Below are 20,110 nucleotides of genomic sequence, written 5' to 3' on the forward strand. Positions count from 1 at the left end.
TTGCGGTGATTTTCGCCGTTGAAATGACGTAAGTTGTGCGGATTTTAGTAATGAAATTTCTTATCTTTGCGGATTTCATCGCTTTCAACTCTAAAAACTGCGTTTCTTACAACCAACAACATTTTCCCCCCATTTTCACCCCCATTTTCACCGCATTTTCCGCACTTACCGATCCATTGACTATTATACGACCCTATCTATTTCCAGACCGTGTAATTTTGGTTGTACTATTACCCCTCGTTCTCTTCGAAAAAAAAGCGTTCTTTGGAGTTTATTGTAATTCTTATTTTTCCCGGGACAGCCTGCTTTCTTGGTTAGACATCTCGGTTCTGATCCGACATTCCAGTGATCAGACTAACCAGACTCTGGATTGGGCTCTGACAGACTTTCCAGTCTGTAGGCAGCGTCCGCCCAGACTCTGCGGACGGGTCGCGGTTTACCCCAGTGCTCGAGCCTAGTCGGTCTGATCAGAGGAATCAAAACAGTTTAATTAAATCCTGGTTGGGATGAACTTTAAGTGATCTCTTCAAAAAGGTCAAGCTTACTCTATGATAATAAACAGATCCAGAGAAAACATTTGTTTACTGAATGCGTTTGAGGTCAAATTTCGTATTTCAGTTCAATAACATTAGTTATTGATAATGTTAAAATACTTAGTTTTGTTTACATCAGGTAAGTTAATTTTCTCAACAAAAATTTTTTCGAGCATATAAATTCCTATTTTTAGTCAAATTTTTGATATTTCATAAAATTCTAGGCTCACGAATGCTATTGCAAAAACTAAAGTTTTCTGGATAAATACCCCGTTCGTTTTTGCCAAAAACAATTTGATGCTTAGATCAGAAATTACAAGAAAAATAATAGAATATAGTCGAGAAATAAACTGTATTCTGTTCAAAAATTGCAGAGCCCTAGTGCAGAATACCGAACAAAAACGACGCAAAAAAATTGGTATCTTCGGTTTTCTAATTAAGAGATCGTCGTTGCGTTCAGTTTGTTAATTATATTCAGCTTCAAGCGTAAGAAATTATCGGCTTGTTCGGTTTCTAAGATTCGGCAGGTTTCGTTCCTCAGTTTCATAGTTTAAACCATTTCATTTTCACAGAAAATTTGTCTTCTTTTGAGTTTTTTGTCTATTAGGTAGTAACGCAGAGCGAGAGAGAGAGAGAGAGAGAGAGAGAGAGAGAGAGAGAGAGAGAGCGAGAGCGAGAGAGAGAGGGAGAGAGAGAGAAAGAGGGAGAGAGAGAGAGAGAGAGAGAGAGAGAAAGAGAGAGAGCAAGCAAAAATGTGCTTGAAAAAGAGAGAGAGAGGACAAAAAAATAATCAGAAATATTTTTTGCGAACCTATTGTTTCATAAGATCGACGCACAATTTTAATTTTAAAACACGATTTACGACCTTATATTTTTTTTAACATTAAAGAGCGATTTTTTGTTCTTTTAAAATCACGTAATCATTAGCTTGGAGCTTCGTAAGAATCAGAATGAATTAGTTTGAAAATCATTCAATTTTATGTCCTACTTTTTAATGATTACCCTAAAAAAGCAGATTGAAGTGATTATTTGAAACGCCATCGATTAGATTAATCTTGTTTAAAAAACACGTACACAAAATTGAGGGTATTCTAAAGTGAGCGTAGACTTAATTGACCTAAACCGACGTGAACCTTTACCCTTGTTTCATTTTCGTAGGAGTAAAATTAATCCCGAACAAAAAAGTGGAAAATGCGGAATAATATAAGCCGTTGAATATATATATATATATATATATATATATATATATATATATATTTGTTTATATATGTTTATATATATGTTTATATATATGTTTATAAATCAACAAAAAATTGCTGCATTTGAATACCATCACAAAGAGGTACTCAAAAAATAGTTTCATTGGTCCAAATTAAGCCAATTAGTTTATAAATGACCAGAGTAGTAACGAATCCTTTCTTCGGCTTCTGATATCCATTTGAATGTTGGAATAACCCTAAGCGTAAATAATCGTTACATAACATCGAAATTTTTTCTTTTAATGAAAACTTGCTTTGTTTATAAGCTGGTGTGAAATAAAAATTTAACAATCTTTGCTTCTTGGAAAAACCAGTACAATAATATTCTTTGCCATTGTTCCACTGAAAGCTCTCTATGAGGAATCGTTCATGGCTTTACCAAATGCGACTTAACAAACTTTTTGAGAAAATTTTGAAAGTGGGTTTTTAGCTCATTAATATTTTGGTAGAGCTGCTAGCAACGTGTTAGCAACAACTGTGATAATCCATACCTTTTCTTGAGCGGTTCCTCTTTGGCCAATACGTACAGGCCCTTATTATTGGCAGAACTAGATGGATGTTTTTTAGAAACTTCGATATGGTGATACCACTGATTTAACTCGATTCTTCTGCATTAAGTTTGAAAAAAACTTGTTTCGAATCTGAATTTTATCCTGAAACATGAAAAGAATTTTAAAAACTTTTTGGCATCGTCGAGCGTGCGACGTTATTGGTTTAACATGGCAGGCAAAAAATAGGACAAAATTATTAAATGTTACAGAGTATGTGTTTTTGCTTAGTAAATTATTAAACAAAATTGTTCGGCGTACGCTGGATGGGCGCTGTTGTACTCAATTGCGATGGGTGGATCCAATTGAGCCGCGAATGCTTTATTTCAAACCGGAGTAGGCAATTGCGCCGCAAGTGGCAAGTCAATTTCTACTATCGGAATTCATCTTATCAATCGGACTCGGCACTTATCAACTTTGCTGAGCTTAATTTGAAAAGCGAATTGCTAGATTTAAATTGAACTGAGTTGCAGATGAGAGAAGAAAAGAAATAAGTACAATTTAAGAAGCAAAAGTTTTGTTCAACATGATCACGAAAAAGGGAGTAACTTACAAGATTTTTTTACAGTATGAACAGATAATTTCCTGGGCAGACAGTATGAACAGACATCAGATGACTAAAAATGGGAGGAAGTGAAGTTAACTAGAATAGGAGTAGCACTTGCCCTTCAAATGGAAATAAATAACGAAATTGAACTAAATACGGTCATGGATATGTGAAGGGTATCCATTGCCGTATGACATTTTCCCCTCTTGGGGGAAAAGGAAATTAGTATTTAAAATCAGAAAATTAATAAATATTCACCGGTTACATAAGTAATAAAGTATTAAATAATAAGTAAAATATAAAAGTTTATGAAGTTTGACTGCGTTTTCTAACCTGTTTCTGAATTTTCCTCATTCTCTGCTTGAAGCACTGTCATTTCCATTGGGATATTTTGCGAGTCCTCTATCCATTCATTTGAACTTCTTGTGGAAGTCTCTCCGGTATCCTGATGTATATCCGCTGAATATCCTTCAGTATTTCTGACTTTCTCCACGATTGTTTGGGAAGATTTCTTTTTCAATGTTCTCTTACTTTTGCGTACCGAAGATGTGTCTGAGTCCGAAGTGTCACTGATCGTGAGTTGTCTCTTGCTTGATTTTCTAAGTATTGGTGTGGATACCTTTGTCGAAGCCATTCGCTTTGCAGATGGTCCAGCGGCAATAGGGTTGGTTGGTGGTGGCGCGATTGGAGCAATTGGACTAAATTGTAAGATTTGGGTCAAGTCTGGTCGATTAATAAAGACCTCATCATGTTTTGGATTTCTCTTCGGGATTCTCTTTTTGAGAGATCGAGCTACGTTGCTTGCGGATGATATACATGATCTGCCTGAAGAGATTACACTGACTTCATCGGCCTGTTTTCGATTGCGTTTGATTTTCTTATCTCCCGTATTTTTTTCTGATTAGATCTCGTTTGTGTTTATGAATCTTCTGCTCAATAGTTTTTTCGCATATTATTTTCGGTCTTCTTTCGATATACTGCGTCAAATCTGTGTCTCTTTCCGCTCTCGTGCCAAATTTTGCTATGTCTTAACTTCTTACTCGTACCTCCTGTCTATTTGGCTCCTTGATCACACTTGTCGTAGGGCTCACATTTCAAACTGTACTTCCGGGTGCAAGTACTTCATACAATCCATCAAGGTTTTTCTTCTGCCTCTGATTATCATGAAGTTTTCGGGCCAATTTCACTTGGACACTTCGTTCTGGGCAGGGAATTGGTCTGGAAATTCCTTCCGATTTGATTATGCGTTGTTCGCCGTCGTTCATCTTTTGTTCCTCCAATCTGGCTCGAGAACTTGCTGCACAAATGACTCTTTCAATTTCTGTATCTGAACAGAGAGCCGTGTCTGCCCACTGCTCCTCTGATAGATATGATCGACCCGGAATTGTATCTTCGTCTAAATAATGTTTAATTATTGCATTATAATTGAGATTTTTATTAATAGATTTAGTGGTGATGTTAGATATAGGTGTGTTACATTTTCTAACAAAATGTGCCTCAAATGGTGTGGTGTCTATTGTTTTTGCTTTGATATTCGTAGTCGTTTGATTATTGCTTTAGGTGAATTTTCTAAGTTAAATTTTTTATTTAATTGTGATTTCATGCAAGATAATTGTCATTTAATTGTTTGAATAAGGAATTCTACTAATCCAATTGCTCTGAGATCATTTGTTGGTGCATATATAGGTGTAATATTATTTTCTGTACAGAATGTTTCACACTTTTTTCCTGTGAAACATCTAGCTTGATCTAATCGAATAGTTCGAGGAACTCCGTGTTGATATATGTAATTATTTAAGAATTTGATTACATTTGGACCAGTAGCGTTATTTACTATTTCTGATGTGGGATATTTTGAATATCTATCTATACTTGTAATAAAATTTTGTTCTATCCCTTTTTCATTCGATATTGGTCCGCCAAAATCTATTTGTATTTCGTCATTTGGTTAAGTGCTTTTTGGTAAAGGTGCCCATTTGCGGTGCGAAATTGCTGATTTAAGGTTTTTAACAATTTCCGTGCATCCTTTGCACTCACTGGCTTTTGCCAGTAAATCTCGGTCGATGCACGGCTACCAAATGTTTTGCGCAAGAGATAGCATGGCCAAAATCCCGGGATCCGTTGAGTGGATATCCTCCAGTACTCGTCTTTGATTGATTTTGGAATGGCTATCCGCTCGTCCAAACACACACAGCCATGTTTTACGCTCAAATCCGGCCAATAGGAAAAGAGATAAGGACTTATCTCTCGAAGCCTGTCTGGGTCATCACGGACTACGCAATCCCTCACTTCTTTGAGGATTGCATCTTTACCAGTTAAAATGGCCAAAAATTTCCGGTTGAAGACTTTGTTGAGAGTTTCAGTAAATAAAATGTCATCCGTTTCCTCAATCATGCTGCCAGTCGGTGTCTCAGTATTTGAGGAAGTATTCGTTCCGGGTGTAGACGGAGTGGTGTCTGAGAATGTCACCCCTGCTTTTGTTGGTGTAGACTCTGATCGCGGAGCTTTTACTTTCGATATTTCGCTAATGTAGTTGACTGAATTATCCGAGTGAATCAGTTTTTTTTGTTGATTTGATGTGTAGTGATTTGTAGGTTTGTTTTGGGCAAAAAGCGAGTGATTCTTGTGCAATTGGTATTTATACTTTGGAATTTGTGCTTTCGCGCAAAATTTAGCGTTATTAGGTGGATTATTTGACTTAATACCATTAATGGGCTATGGTATACAGTTGAAATTTACTGTTTATTTGTAATCAGACGTTTCATGAAATCACGAATTTTTGATATTGTTGCTACTACAAAGTGTTCATCACATGAAGATGTCTTTTTAGCTCTCGCAAATGGGTTTCTTGAGACATAGTCTACGAGTCCCATTTTTGCGCCTGGCATATGTTCAATTGTGAAGTTGTACGGAAGTAAACTGACTATCCATCTAGATATTCGTCTATTGTACGATTTATTTGATCTACGATTTTTGAGTATAGACAATAGTGCTCTATGGTCCGTCACTACTGTAAAATTTTTTCCGTGCAAATAGTATTTGAAATAGTCAATGGACCAGACTATACCCAATAGTTCCAGTTCGTTAACACTGTAGCGTTCCTCTGTTGAATTTAGAAATGGTGACGCAAATTCTATTGGTTTCCAACCGTATGGTGTATTTTGTTCAAGTGCTGCTCCCAATCCGGAACGTGAGGCATCACATGTAACTCTGACATCAAGTTTTGGACTATAATGGCTATTTTCTGTGCTGTTGGCAATTTTTTCTTTGATTAGGTTAAAATGTTTAGTGTGCTCTTTTGTTCAGATAAATTTTGCTGATTTTTTTAGAAGTGGTCTAAGTGGGTGACATAATTGTGCGAGGTGTGGTATGAAATTATCAATATAGTGTACTCACCCTAGGAAGAATCTAAGGCGTTTTAATGTTGTTGGTGGTGGTATTGTTAAAATTGCTGCAGTTTTACTTTCTAGGGGTGATATCCCAGTTTTTGTAAACTTATAACCTAGCCATTGAATTTCGGTTTTTGCGAAATGACATTTCTGAAGATTAATTCTTAAATTATCTTCGTCTAGCTTTTTCAAACATTTGATAACACATGCCAAATGGTCTGCTTCAGTACCAGTACTAACGATTATGGTATCGTCTACAAAACAAAATGTGTTTTGTAGACCTATTAGTGTATAGTCCATAGCTTTCTGAAATTCGGCTGGCATATCTGTAAGACCATAAAATCCGGTTTTCAATCTATATGTACCAGTAGATTCTCCTCAGATGATGTTAAAATTACAGTGATTTGCAGTGTCATGGTGTAACTTTAATAGGCTATATGCATACTTTAGGTCTAATGTAGTGAAATACGCTTGTGGGCCGTTTTGTGTGTCGGTAAATTGTTGTGATATTGTATCAATTAACATTTCAATGTTGGGCATTTGATATTTATTTTTATGTATTGCTTTATTTAGTACTTTAGAATCTAATGCTAATTTTATACATTGATCTTTTTTTACTGTGATTACGATCGGAGATATGAAATGTTCGTCAGAGCAACTAGATAGTTTTTCAATATGGCCGTCAGTCTGTAATCTTTCTAACTCCGCCGACACTCTAGGTTGTAGATTTATAGGAACACGTCGAACTTTTTGAGGCTTTGCTGTAAACTTTTGATGAAACTTTGATTTCGCTGCATGTCTTTTGGACAAACCAATTTTTGATACTAAATGAGGAAATTGCTTCTTGATTGTCTCTTCAATATTACATGTAGAACTAATAATGTTATTAACACATTTACCATTTTCTGGTTGTTGTTGTACTACCGCAAGTCCAAGAGTTGTGAACAGGTCTCTCCCAATGATGTTTTTGTGTCCATCTTCTACCACAGCCAACATTGCTGCTCTATCTTTCCAGTTGTTGTATGCAACGGTGGTCTCCAGATGCCCAAGAACTTTTATTGGTTCGTTTGAAAATGTTTTAAGATTCCTTCTTTCTTTCGTGTCTATCCACTTCGCAGATTTTGTGGTTCGAATGATTTGGTTTGCCAATGTTTTCGTTATGAGGCTAACTGCACTCCCAGAATCGATCATTGCATGTGCTTTTACTTCTCCAAGTTGTACCTCAACAGGTATTGGTTCCGGCTGATGTGCTGAGTCAGACGAAATTGCCGCCACGTAATTATCAGAATCACTTTCGTAGTTATATTCATACACCTGTTCATACAGTTGCTGGTAGCTGGTTATATAATTGACGGATTCTTCATCATCACACTTTTCAGGAGACTGGTCAATTTGATTGACATTCGTTTGTTGGGCTTTCTGTGTTTGTCCCTGTGACTTTTTCGGTTTTCGGAATTTTCTTGCAAAATGGCCGATTATTCCACAATTATTGCATTTCTTTCCATTCGCGGGGCAAATCTGCTTATGTTTATGACTCCAACGAAGGCCGCAATTCGTACAGATACTTGTGTATTGATAGTTCTGGGGCACAGTTGCGTATCGTGTGAAGTCTCGCTTAGTTTGTGGAGCTTTCACATTGCGTTTGCGTAATTGGTTACTGTTGATTGAATTCACAGAGTTTGTACCCGACAACAAATTCTGGTTGTCTTTTGTTGATTCTGCGCCCCCTTCTCCATTTGAATAGCTATCTCCAGTGCTTTGGATGGTTCGACTGTTTCTTTTAACAGTTCTTTCTGGGTCTCGTGATCGATCATATTCAATATTAGTGCTTCACGAATCACGGTAGTTTCTTCACTACCGAGACTACAATTTTCAGCTTGTTCTATGAGACGGCCATAGAAGATTTCCACAGATTCACCTTTTTGCTGCTTACAAGAATAGAAGACAAAACGATCGTAAGTTTTGTTTCAAACTTTCGTGAAAGAATCCTCCATCGCCTGCCATAGTTCTTTGAACGGTTGTTTTTCTATTTGAAAATGAGGATATTTACTTTTGAAAATTCGTCCCCCCTCCGTTCCAATACTCAAATACAATAGGGATATCGATTTTTGCTCACATATTCCCCACGGTTTATCTCCACACAAGATCCCAATTTCCTCAATCTTTTTACAGCGATTTTGCCAGTTTACCTTCAGTTGTTGATTGCGAACTTTTCGATCCCTTTCCGTCGCTTGTGTGTTGTTCTCCACTGGTTCCTCATAGAGTGGTTCGGGCGGGTAGGTTACCGCTGCTTGTGGATCGTTTAGTAGATTGTCAAGTTGGATTCCCTCTTTAGCTAGCAAGGCCAGTTTCCACTGTTGGTGCTATTTGTCTCACGTCAGAGGAGGTGTTGATGTCGGCTTTTCCCAGAATGCCTCTATGTGAACAGGTGTCTGCATAGATTCCGTCTCTGACTGCGCCATGTTGTACTCAATTGCGATGTGTGGATCCAATGGAGCCGCGATTGCTTTATTTCAAATCGGAGTAGGCAATTGCGCCGCAAGTGGCCAGTCAATTTCTACTAATGGAGTTCTTAATTTCTAGATTAGTTAATCGCGATGCGATTGGCACTTATCAACTTTGCTGAGTTTAATTTGAAAAGCGAATTGCTAGATTTAAATTGAACTGAGTTGCAGCGTTGCAAATGAGAAAAGAAATGAAATAAGTACAATTTAAGAAGCAAAAGTTTTGTTCAACACGATCACGGAAAAGGAAGTAACTTAAAAGATTTGTTTACAGTATGAACAGATAATTTCCTGTGCAGACAGTATAAACAGACATCAGATGACTAAAAATGGGAGGAAGTGAAGTTAACTAGAATAGGAGTAGCACTTGCCCTTCAAATGGAAATAAATAACGAAATTGATCTAAATACGGTCATGGATATGTGAAGGGTATCCACTGCCGTATGACAGGCGCTAAAAAAGGCATCTAATGAGTGTAGGAATAAAAAAAAAGGAAAAATTGCAACTAAAATGGATTATTTACACAAACTTCCACAATATTCACTTTCACGTTTGTTTCGGCTTTATACCGTTCAGGACAACCAAGTGTCTTTCTTTATGCGCTCAATGACAATTCATGTGTTGATCTATATCACAAGATTTTGAACAAAAAAGCACTTGTGCCTGTAAGGGGGGGGGGCTGTAAATTTATTTTCCCACCAATTGGGCTGGGGGACAAGGGTTCTCTTTCATCAAGTTTTCTACTCATTTCCTCTGAGAAAAACTGTAGATGAAAAGTTAACAAACTTAGTAAAGAAAACGTAGGATTTCCCAGTCCAGAAGATCGAATAAAGACGACAAAATTTTTTCAAAAACTTCTTTTGGATTCAAAAGTAAGAAAACTTTGAATTCGTCATTTCCATGAAAAAATTAGTTTCTGGTGTACGGAACTGTTGATAAATTATTCTTGATAAGATTCGGAAGCTTCAAAATAATTGTTTTTGCGTGAAATTGTTGCTGTATTTTTGTTTTGAAAATTGAAAAAAACCGACTGTTTTATGTTTGAAAAATGAGAACTATGTTTTTCTTTCTCAACAAAGTTTTCAATTATTTGTTTTTAATCCAGTCATGAGTTAAGACAGTAATTATAATCAGCAACTTCGTGCAATGTATCTAAAGAGATTGAAAAAAAATAGTTTTCAACTCAAATTGCTGACAACTTTAAATCAATCACTGGTTTACAGCATTTCAAATGAAATGGCGTAAAATCTAGTACGATTTCAGAAAAAACTTGATTTCAAGCGTCCTGTGACAGCGAACTAAACTCACTCAAAAATTAATTGGCTGCAACCAAACTAAAAGTATTATAAAGATAAAGTCTTAAGCATAAGTATAAAAAAGGCGGTCCACTTTTCCAATGTTTTTTGGGGTAAATTTTTTAACACCCCTATAATATGCATCCATTAAGCTAATAAGGGTCACAAATGGAAAACATCCATATGGATTGGTTCATTTACAACAACGAGGGCACCTATCAGAGCAGAAATTTGCTTATAATACTTTTAAAAATCTGAAAAAATTTGGTACCTGTAACAAATTATGTACTTTTCTCAGTACAGCTGTGTCATCCAATTGCTGAAGACGTTCGGAGACGCCAAGATGCGGCGATTGTGAATGATGAAGATTGGCAATCGATGGTATTCGCAACCTCAGACTTCACTGGTGATCATATCAATCAGGCTTGTGCTGAGTTCAGGTGAGTTTACCACTAGGGAGAGAAATATTGGATGATTTAAATTGTCAAAAAATTTAATTGATTTTTAAAAATCTGAAAAAAGATGTATCATATTTATTAATAATCATGCATTTTTTGCAGTTTTTTTCAAATCAGTTTATAGCAAACTTTAGAAAACACTCTATATAGTTGGATAAATTTTTTAACCTGGGTCGAGATGTCAACGCCGTTTCCGCGTGTTTATTTGTGAGAAGTGCGCTGATTGCGCTGAATGCGCTGAAATTATGTAAGAAAAGCGCTGAATGCGCTGAAATGCGCTGAAACTTTGAAAAGGCAGTGAAAATTCAAATTTTCAGCGCATATTAAGCGTACTTCTTACATAATTTCAGCGCATTTTGAATACAATTCTTGCCAAAGTTTCAGCACTTTTTTAGCTCATTTCTTTCAAAGTTTCAGCACAAATTCAACACATCCGTAGAAAAACTTCAGCTCTTTTGAGAAATTGTAAAATCAATAAAATTTCACCGCATTTCTTACAAAGTTTCAGCCTAAATTCATCACATCCGTAGAAAAGTTTCAGCGCTTTTGAGAAAACAAAAAAAACAATAAAATTTCAGCGTATTTCTTGCAAAGTTTCAGCACAAATTCAGCACATCCGATGAAAAAATTCAATTTCATCATTTTTGAGAAAACGTAAAAAAAATAAAATTTCAGCGCATTTCTTACAAAGTTTCAGCCCAAATTCTGAACATCCGTAGAAAAGTTCAGCGCTTTTGAGAAAACTTAAAAACAATAAAAAGAAGTGCGCTGGTTTTTCAAATTTTCAGCACAAATGCGTTACATAATAATGCGGTGAAAAGTGCTGAAATGGGCTGGAACTTTGTAAGATATGCGCTGAAATGCGACTGTTTTTTTTCAAAAAGTTCAGCCCAAAAAGCTTACATAGTAATGCGCTGAAATGCGCTGAAACTTTGTAAGAAATGCGCTGAATTTTCTTCACAATTCTTACAAAATTTAAGCGCATTTCAGCACATTTCAGCGCATTATTATGTAGTGTTTTTGCGCTGAACTTTCTGAAAAATAAGCGCATTCAGCGCATTTCTTATATAATTTTCGGAAAATCAGTAATAATGAGACTGTTAGTACAAGTGGCACTTCATTCTATTCCAGGAACAATAGCTCAATCGGATTCCTTTTAAAGACTAAACGTAAGGGGCGTGAAAAAATATAATTATAGGTTTTCTACCTCAAAACCAAAGGCTTCTTTCACAGGTCTAAAATTTGACATGTTTGAAGTGCGCTGGAAGACACAAATGCACCCAAAACTAATTCAAGGCCACAACTATACAAAAGTTTAGAACTAAAGGATGTTAGCAGGCGTCGGCATTCATTGATTGATTACTAAAACTCAAAAAAGTTTTGTGCAAAACGGTTATCTTGTAAGATCTTGCGAGACGAAAAGTAACCTTGAAAGAATCCAAAAGTATGCTTCTGGAGCTCGGTTTAAATTTTTATGATATAATATAAAAATTTGGATTAAATCATACTTTAAAATAATTTATAGTTTGAGCAAAGTTGTGTTATACCATGTGTATAATATGGTAAGGAAAAGTTTCTTAGAGTTCACCCAAAATCAACTTGGACTTTATCGAGTTCTATATTGTCCTCAAATTTTGAGCGCTCCGATTAACACACGTTGACCCAACCGTAGAGTATCCAATGCCTGACGCGTTTGGCGCTTTTCCTTTTGGATCGAGTCAAGTTGATACGCCGTTTCTTCTTTGGGCTCGGTCTGCATCTCTCGGCTTGTCTTTTTTACCTCCTCACTCATGTTAACCACTGCTGTCGTACTCCACCGATCATTTTTAGCATTGTCCTCACTATTCACAATTTAAATTGCTAGTCTAATGCCTTGCCCACAGAAACAGCCAGAACCACAAATTTTTGTCGTCTCAGCTTTTTATATAATCACCCCGTCGAGCAAGCGATTTTTAAATCTCCAGTCAACTAATCTCTCCAGGTCTGCCTCTGGAGCCGAAGTGTTTTGACTTCAAAAACCTGGATCACTCTGTCTAACAACTTCATGGCAGTTTCTCCGCGGTGCTACCTGATGTTGTACATAGAGGGTTACATTGTTTTCCGAATGTCAGTATGTGTAACATTTCAGAGGTTCTATAAATTGCGACATGCAAAATTGTAATCTGGGCGTTGCAAGGTTTACAATATTACAGATCAACTTTTAAACAGATTAACTCCTCGCTGATATGTAAAGTCAAGCAGTTTAATAAAAGCAAATCAGTCTACAGGCTGAAAAGGCTCTCGATTATTTGTTAAGAAAAATTAACAGTCATCTCTCTAGTCCAATAATCTCACTTTTGTCTCTAATGTAGAATCAGAACTTCAATTAAAGTGAGTCAGGCCTTAGCATCTAAACTCCAAAAATTTCAAAAATAACTCCTCAATTTTGTTTTCGCTAAGTTAGGCCTCCAGGTGACTTTAAACCTCGTGAAGACATTCTGCCATGACAAATATACAAAGAAAACAGTCATAAACGCATACTAGAAAACGTTAAATTGTACCAGATAATTACATACGTACTTTCAGGTAGATACACCTACTAAGAAAATTATATCAAGATATGCAGAATCTAGGTATCCACACTTCGTTAACCCAAAAGAAAAGAAAGTAAAAGAAACTAGCAAAATAAATTTTGAAAAGGAGCTCTAAAAATCTACAAACATTGAGTCGTAGAAACAGTCCGCAAATGTAAAAAAAGATATAATGAACTACGAGAATTATTTCCAATTTTCATTATTTGAAAAAACCCAAAATCTCATATAGATAAAACAAATTCATCGCCTAACTGGAAATGAACTTTTAGTTTTAGCGGAGAATGCTAAGTTTCGTTAAAGTTCTGTGCAGTTTAAAGCGAATAAGAACTGCCATTCTTTATCAAGATTAATAATTGCTGAATAAACTGCGTATAAAGTCATAACTTATTTAGCCAATAAAGTTTTATTCTAATCTCTGTCCAAACTTTAGAGAAACAACTTAAGCTAATTAGTTTTGCTTTACTTTCTTATTTTCTTTTACTTTTCCTAAAATAGCTCAATTTAGAAATTCCATTTCTACAGTAAGATGAAGCGTTGTTGAACAAGAAGGATACAGAAATCGAGCAATAAAAATATATCAAGCTCGAGAGCAAAAGACTAGTTGGTAGCTAGCCTCGAGAAAAAAATCAAACACAAGGAATTTGTTATACCAACGCCCAAGCTCGCGATATTAAGACTAATTAGTGTAATGGATAACAGAAAAGGCTTGCAAGTATGAGAAGCAGCTTCAAATCCAGTACTTTTTAACTTCCATAGTAGTTTAACCTGCTTAGACCGCCTAACAAACAGATTTAAAAACTTCATTCCTAAAGTAATTTAATACCTTGATATCTCTGTTAGGTAGAAATTTTATTTGTTTATCAAAGTTTCTGCAATACTACTAACTTTTTTGCACAGATTTGGGAGACGAAAATTGTTATTTTATAACTGAGCGAATGGGTCGCTCCTATTAGGAGCACCCTCCTCTCAATGAATTTCTGTTACGCTGGTGGGGGCGGGGGGAGGACACCGCTTTAGGTTTTAGCGAGCCCCTCAATAGCTGTTAAGCTATAACGTGGAGTTGTCGGAAGGATTTCAAAACCATGACGTTTTAGCAACCGATTTTGCTATCTGGGTTATGTTGTCAAGTACAGAGTGGGTAACAGACTTCCAGAACCCAGTGACCTGAGAGAGTTTGCAGAATTGATCCATATGATCCACAATGAAATCAATTGGTTCTCCCTATCTGTCCGATTTTCTCATGGTAAGTTACTCTCGGTCTTCGTTTCCCGAGACAATCAATGATTTCATACGGGGGATCTGGACCCATCGCGTACATGGTACCAACCTCAAAATGCCTCAGATATATATCTAAAAGGAGATTGGCTCTCGTGGATATCAGTTCCCTTCAGAATTGTGAGCATGTAACCCAAATTCGCAAAAATTTCGAAGAAGCCATGTAAAAACGTATCAATTCACCCCCTCCCTCCCCCCAATTTTTGGTGAAAGTCATTTTCACTTCGTTTATCATCTCTAAATGTCATATAAAGAGCCTTGAAACATTTTGGTTGCACCCTGGTATTCTATTGTGATCTTGGTAAACCCTAAATGGTCGGCTTAAACCAGAAATGAAAATATTATCACACATTGTTTTCAAGTAGGCAATGAGTATTACCGTATTTAAACAAGCTACAGCAAAATACAACCCACTTGCTAGGTTATCATAAGGTTTTTACGGTCCTAGTCGAATGATGCCAAGTAGCAGCACTTAGGCTTATGGGAGAAGATGTTCGTGAGAAAAGTAAAAAAAAAATTAGCGTACATCAATAAAAGAGAGAGGAGGCATGTTCGAGTTGATAAAACATTCATCTGTAAAATTTTTATGGAAAAATTTTACGAACAGCTTAAGTTCTTGCACTTTTTTTTAAAAAAAAATCTGGTAATATATTTAGTACTTTCAAATTCTAACACCAATTTTTATTGGACTTAAGCCACTCAACGTGTTGGTTACTTTTAGCTGTCGCGTTTTCTTTCTTTTGACTGAATATTTTCAATTTCTGTTTCCATTGTAGGGCCATCAGGAAAATTAATTTCATATTTTTTTCTATGTATTTCAATTATGTATCCGAATAGCTCGAAAATATGTAATTTTTTAGTCTTTTGTTCTTCTCGTAGGACTGAGGTAGTCTCTAATTTCTTTTTTTAAATATTAACCTACTTATTTGGTTTAGCAGTTTTTCCCATAGGACCTTTAATTGAATATTAAATTTAATCTTTTTATATATTTGAACTCCATGATATTTTACTTTTCTTTTTTGTGTTGTTAAATTGCCGTTAGCTGACGATTTAATCTTAAAAGTTTGCCCACTAGCCTCCAGATTTGGAAGATGTATTTTTTCAACGTTGAGGGTGAGTTTAATGTCAACAACTATTTTCCGATTGAATTAAGGGAAAATTTCAAATCATCAAAACTTTTACCTTCTTTATGCTTGAGAACAGTGTCATGGGCGTACAAAGTTGCCGTTGCGTGAACGCGGAAGTCTGTAATATCGTTTATGTAATTTAAAAAAAGGAGTGGGCCCAGAACTGACCCTAATGAAACACAGCAATTAAATTTTAGAGGACTGGATCTGAAAACGCCAGACTTTACGCATTGCTGCCTGTCAGTCAAAAAAGATTTTAAAAACTCTTGTACATAACGTTGCGATCCTAAAAATTCTAGTTTCTCTCGAAAAATAATGGGTTTTACAATGTAAAATGCATTCATCAGGTCTATGAACACAGCTGTTGCGTCTTTTGCATTGCTTTCGCAGCTCTCTCTGATAATTACCAAAAATAAGGGTGCTTCAATAGTTCACTTTTTTTCAAAACCAAAGTGAATTTTTTTGAGTATGCCAGTTTTTTCAGCAAAAGATGTCTTACGTTTGTGGATTTTTTTCTAGTGCTTTAGCTATTGCTGGTAATAGACTAATGAGTCTGCATTTTTCCATATCATCAAAATTTTCTCACTTATGAATTGGCTAGAAATTAGCTCTTTCTAAGCACTTCTTCAAAACATTTGCTGACTAGAAAAGCAGGTGTTATAACCATCGCATTCGTTAGTTGCCTTAAGTAGCAAAGTTATTAATTCAATCATGGTCGGTGCTCTACGTGTTTTTCAAAGAGTCAACTTTCATTGAAATCTTGTTGCTATCTTGTTCATTGCCATCGAAAACGTGCTGTTCAAGTTTTGTTACATATTTAGATATCCCTCAACGGTTTTTAGTTTGTCAGCCATCGCTTTGCCAATAGTAAAAAACCTTTTAAAAATTCTGTCTCTTGAAGAAATAACATACTTTGTTCCTTTCTTTTTTCGCCTTTCAAATATCTAAAGGCATTTAGAGAATTTTTAAAGTTGTTCCTTGCATTAGACGTTAAAATATTTTGGTAAACTCTTGTTTTTTTTTCTTTCTAATCTTTTTCTGATTTAAATTCCTGATTTTTTGAAACTTTTTCTGTTCTCTGTTTTCAGGTTTCGTAAATAGTTTGGACAAAACCGATCTTTTCTAATGCTAATTTTCTAATTTTGCTTTCTATCAAGATTTTTTGTCGAGAATTTTTCTTATTATTTTTCAGCGGTACATATTATTGTGTTTCGCTAGTGACACTTTCATTAAACCTTTGAAAAGCCAAAGCACAGTACATTGAAACTGTCTGTGTGGTAAAAGATTTCAGATTATTTTGCAGTTTGAAAATAAATTTTTCGATCGTAGATTGTTTTCAAGTGCTGCCCACTTTCTAGAAAAAGACTCCAGATGAGTTTTTCCGCAACTGAGGAAATATGTCTCAGATCGGTTTGAACAGCGTGGTGGTCAGTCATTGAAGTCTTTATTATTTGAAGATCTACAAATGAGAAACTATGAACAGCATCTATCGTAGTTTTTGAATTGACTGCCTCCCTAGTTTAACCACCACATGGCATATTTGATAAACAATATGAGTTAAAAATGTCTTTTAAGACCTGCATTGTTTTGTTGTTTCTGCTAGGGTTAATATTTAGGTCTCCAAAAACTAGGAATAGTCTTGAAAAGTTTTGTCAATCGCCATGAATTGGGTTGCAATTTTACAGAATGTCAAAATTTTCTACATACTGAACCAAGTTTCGAAACTTAAAAATTTGAAGTTTGTGAGCTTGGTTACGTAACTGCGGAATTCAAGTCGAAATTCGGATATAAACTGCGATCTGCAACGCGGCTCCCCATAAACGCCAGCTGTTCACAAGAGTCAACTAAACAATAATTATTTGATAACCTTGTTCACAAACTTAATTTTTGTTTTTTAAAGGAAAAGGTCATTTGTAAACATTTGCACTATAGGAAAACGAAATTTGTGTTTTAGAGAGGGGTAGATGCTGCAACGACCAGGTAGTAGTTTATGAGAAGTTCGGCCAATCGAAGGGACTGTCGGCTGCTGAGTTCTTTTCTAGAGCGACTGATTTCTCAACACACAACAAACGTTTGAACTACTTGCAGGTTAAAAATGGAAGTGCTAATTTAGGGATATTTGAAATTCAAAGAAGTTGTTCCCAAATTTTGCAAGATATCTGCTCTTCTTGCGAGCTTGGAAGAAAACCGTTCTTCCCCAGGTCGAGGTTTTGTCGAAAATATAATGTAAGAGTTGCGGTGAAAAAAGACTATTTTCACGAATCTTAAAAACGTTATTGTAAAGAAATGCGTTGAAGCGTGAAAAAAAAATTAACCGCTAAAAATCGAGAATCTTACAAAAAATTCACCGCAAAAAAAGTTACAGTAATTTTTAGCGGTGAATTGTTGTTAGATTTGCGATTCTTAGCCTTCAGTTTTTTTCACCGCTAAAAATCGCAGCTCTTATATCTCTTCACCGCATTCACTGCAAATCTTAGCTTATTTAGCGATTGTTAGCGTTGACACCGCAACCCGGGTGTGGCTACATCTTGAAAACTGATGGAAATATAATTTCAGGGATATTGAAAACTGCAATATGTTCTTCCAAAATTTTGCAACATCTTACAAGATAACCACTCGGTTTCGCCTAGAGCATACAGATAATTAAGATTTTTTAAATTTTTGTGAAAGCTTAAATCTTCTTAGTTGGTTGGGGATGTTCTCTCGCTGAGCAAAATAGTTGTATTGTTTAAAGGAAAATTTGAAATAACTAACTGCTGGTGTTTCTGAAATCAGCATAGCATAATAATAAAGCTGCATGAACTCTCTCAATTAATAAAAATTGTTTTATAGTTGCAACAATAGCATTTGGTATGGTCATTTTCTATCTGCGTTAGAAGGACAGTTAGGCGTGGAACTAGTTGGAGCCAATGAATCAAGTTCAACAGCGCTCACCTTTTCTGAAACTTTCCCCTTTGTAGCCCGGCTCATACCATATATTACCACCCCCCCCCCCCCCCACTCTCGCCAACATCACTGCCAATTACTGTAGGGGCCAATAATGGGGGGTCTACAATTTCATGGCAGCAGACTATAATGGGAAACAACTCACATTTTTGTGTTTTAGTTTTCCTATAATCAACATTTATGTGCAAATGTTGTTTCATTACTTGGGTTTGGACAAGGGAGGCTCCGCCTAAGAGGAGAAACAGAAGATATGACCAAATTCATTCTCGTCACAACAGATGAAAACGACCTTCTTTACGCCATAAAGTTTGAAAACATTGTGAACAAACTTAGTTTTAGTTTTTTCAAACAAAACGTTATTTGTAAAGATCAAGCGTGGATTTGTGAACAGTTTCCAAATTAGATTCTATGTTTTAGAGAACTAAATTATTTTTTTTTAAATTGATTGAAGATTTCAAAGTCTTGCAAAAGTAGTCCGTGAAAAACATACCAGTTGAGCTCAAAATGTCAATAAAAAAATGCAATAGCCACTATTATGTTAAAAAAAAACTCAGATATTATATAGACTAAGAGTACATTTTTTTGGAATATGAAAAAAAAATAAATATATTTCTATTTCCTAAGAAAATCAGTCCTGTGTCTATACTATTATTTTGGATCTATATTTTCAACATAAGAAACATAAAATGAGACAAGAGAAAAAATTTTATCTTCATTAGTGAACCTCTAATGTGATTGGCTGAGCATTGTTTTTCAATTTGACATCAATTTTTAGCGACAGTCAGACAACTAAAATTTCGAATAGAAGTGGCCAAAAATGGGAGAAACCAAAGAAGTTCGCAATTGATTTTACTGAAATAGACCCATCTTGGCTGCTCGTAAAAAGAACTAATAGGGCTGATCTTCAGCTCCATTTTGGGGAATTTCATCGGTCAAAATTCAATGTGAGCGTTTTGAAAAAAAAATTTTAAAATGCTTTCACCCTTAACCATACGTGTTTTTACAAACTGTAAGGTGCAATGTTGTATAAGTTGAGTGGGAAAAGTTGCCCAACGAACTTTTCAGAAAACGCCCTAATTCAAGCACATTGTAAAGGTTTATGTGAAACTATACTTATTTAAGGGGATACCTGAATTTTCTCGTTTTACTTTTTTGGTAATTGCTTTTTTAAAATTGATGACAAATCCTGAAGAAAGACCGCATAATGCAAGTGTGAGCTGTCCTAAGTACGATCATTCTATTCGAAACGAAACACAACGAGGTAGATGGTTGTTATTTTCTCATCGATAAAATGCAAGAAAGAGCGAGTAATTGCCAATTAATTGAAAACTTAAGGCGTTCAGCACGACCAAAATGCTCGAGCAAAATGTACTATGAAAAGACCATACTCGACTCATTTGAGCTATGAAAAGATTTTAGCTGGACCTTAAGACATTCTGGACTTTGGCTCGACACAGATTTTGCGCAAAAGTTTTTGCTCGAACCAAAATTTGGGCTGGATTTAAGCTCAACACAATGTTTGCAAACAAAGTTGGGATAAAGTATTTTCATGGGTCCACCATTAGTCTTTCCATAAGTCTGTTTTTTGCCATTAGGATTTTACGTGGAATATTGCATATAACGTAGTCATCATGTATGCTCCTTCACCTGTTACGA

General features: G+C 35.7%; 1 protein-coding gene across 1 annotated transcript; it reads left to right on the top strand.

Moving 5' to 3' along the window:
• Nucleotides 1-593: 593 nt before the first annotated feature.
• On the top strand, nucleotides 594-18,865 carry LOC142348785 (uncharacterized). Its single transcript, XM_075400283.1, has 5 exons — nucleotides 594-672; nucleotides 10,374-10,515; nucleotides 14,201-14,349; nucleotides 17,463-17,596; nucleotides 18,615-18,865. Exons 1-5 carry the CDS (start codon nucleotides 642-644, stop codon nucleotides 18,855-18,857), a joined length of 699 nt encoding a protein of 232 aa, XP_075256398.1. The 5' UTR covers nucleotides 594-641; the 3' UTR covers nucleotides 18,858-18,865.
• Nucleotides 18,866-20,110: the final 1,245 nt, after the last annotated feature.

Source organism: Convolutriloba macropyga, chromosome 10 (genome assembly GCF_964194025.1).
Source record: "Convolutriloba macropyga chromosome 10, txConMacr16.3, whole genome shotgun sequence".
Classification (NCBI taxonomy): Eukaryota; Metazoa; Xenacoelomorpha; order Acoela; family Convolutidae; genus Convolutriloba; species Convolutriloba macropyga.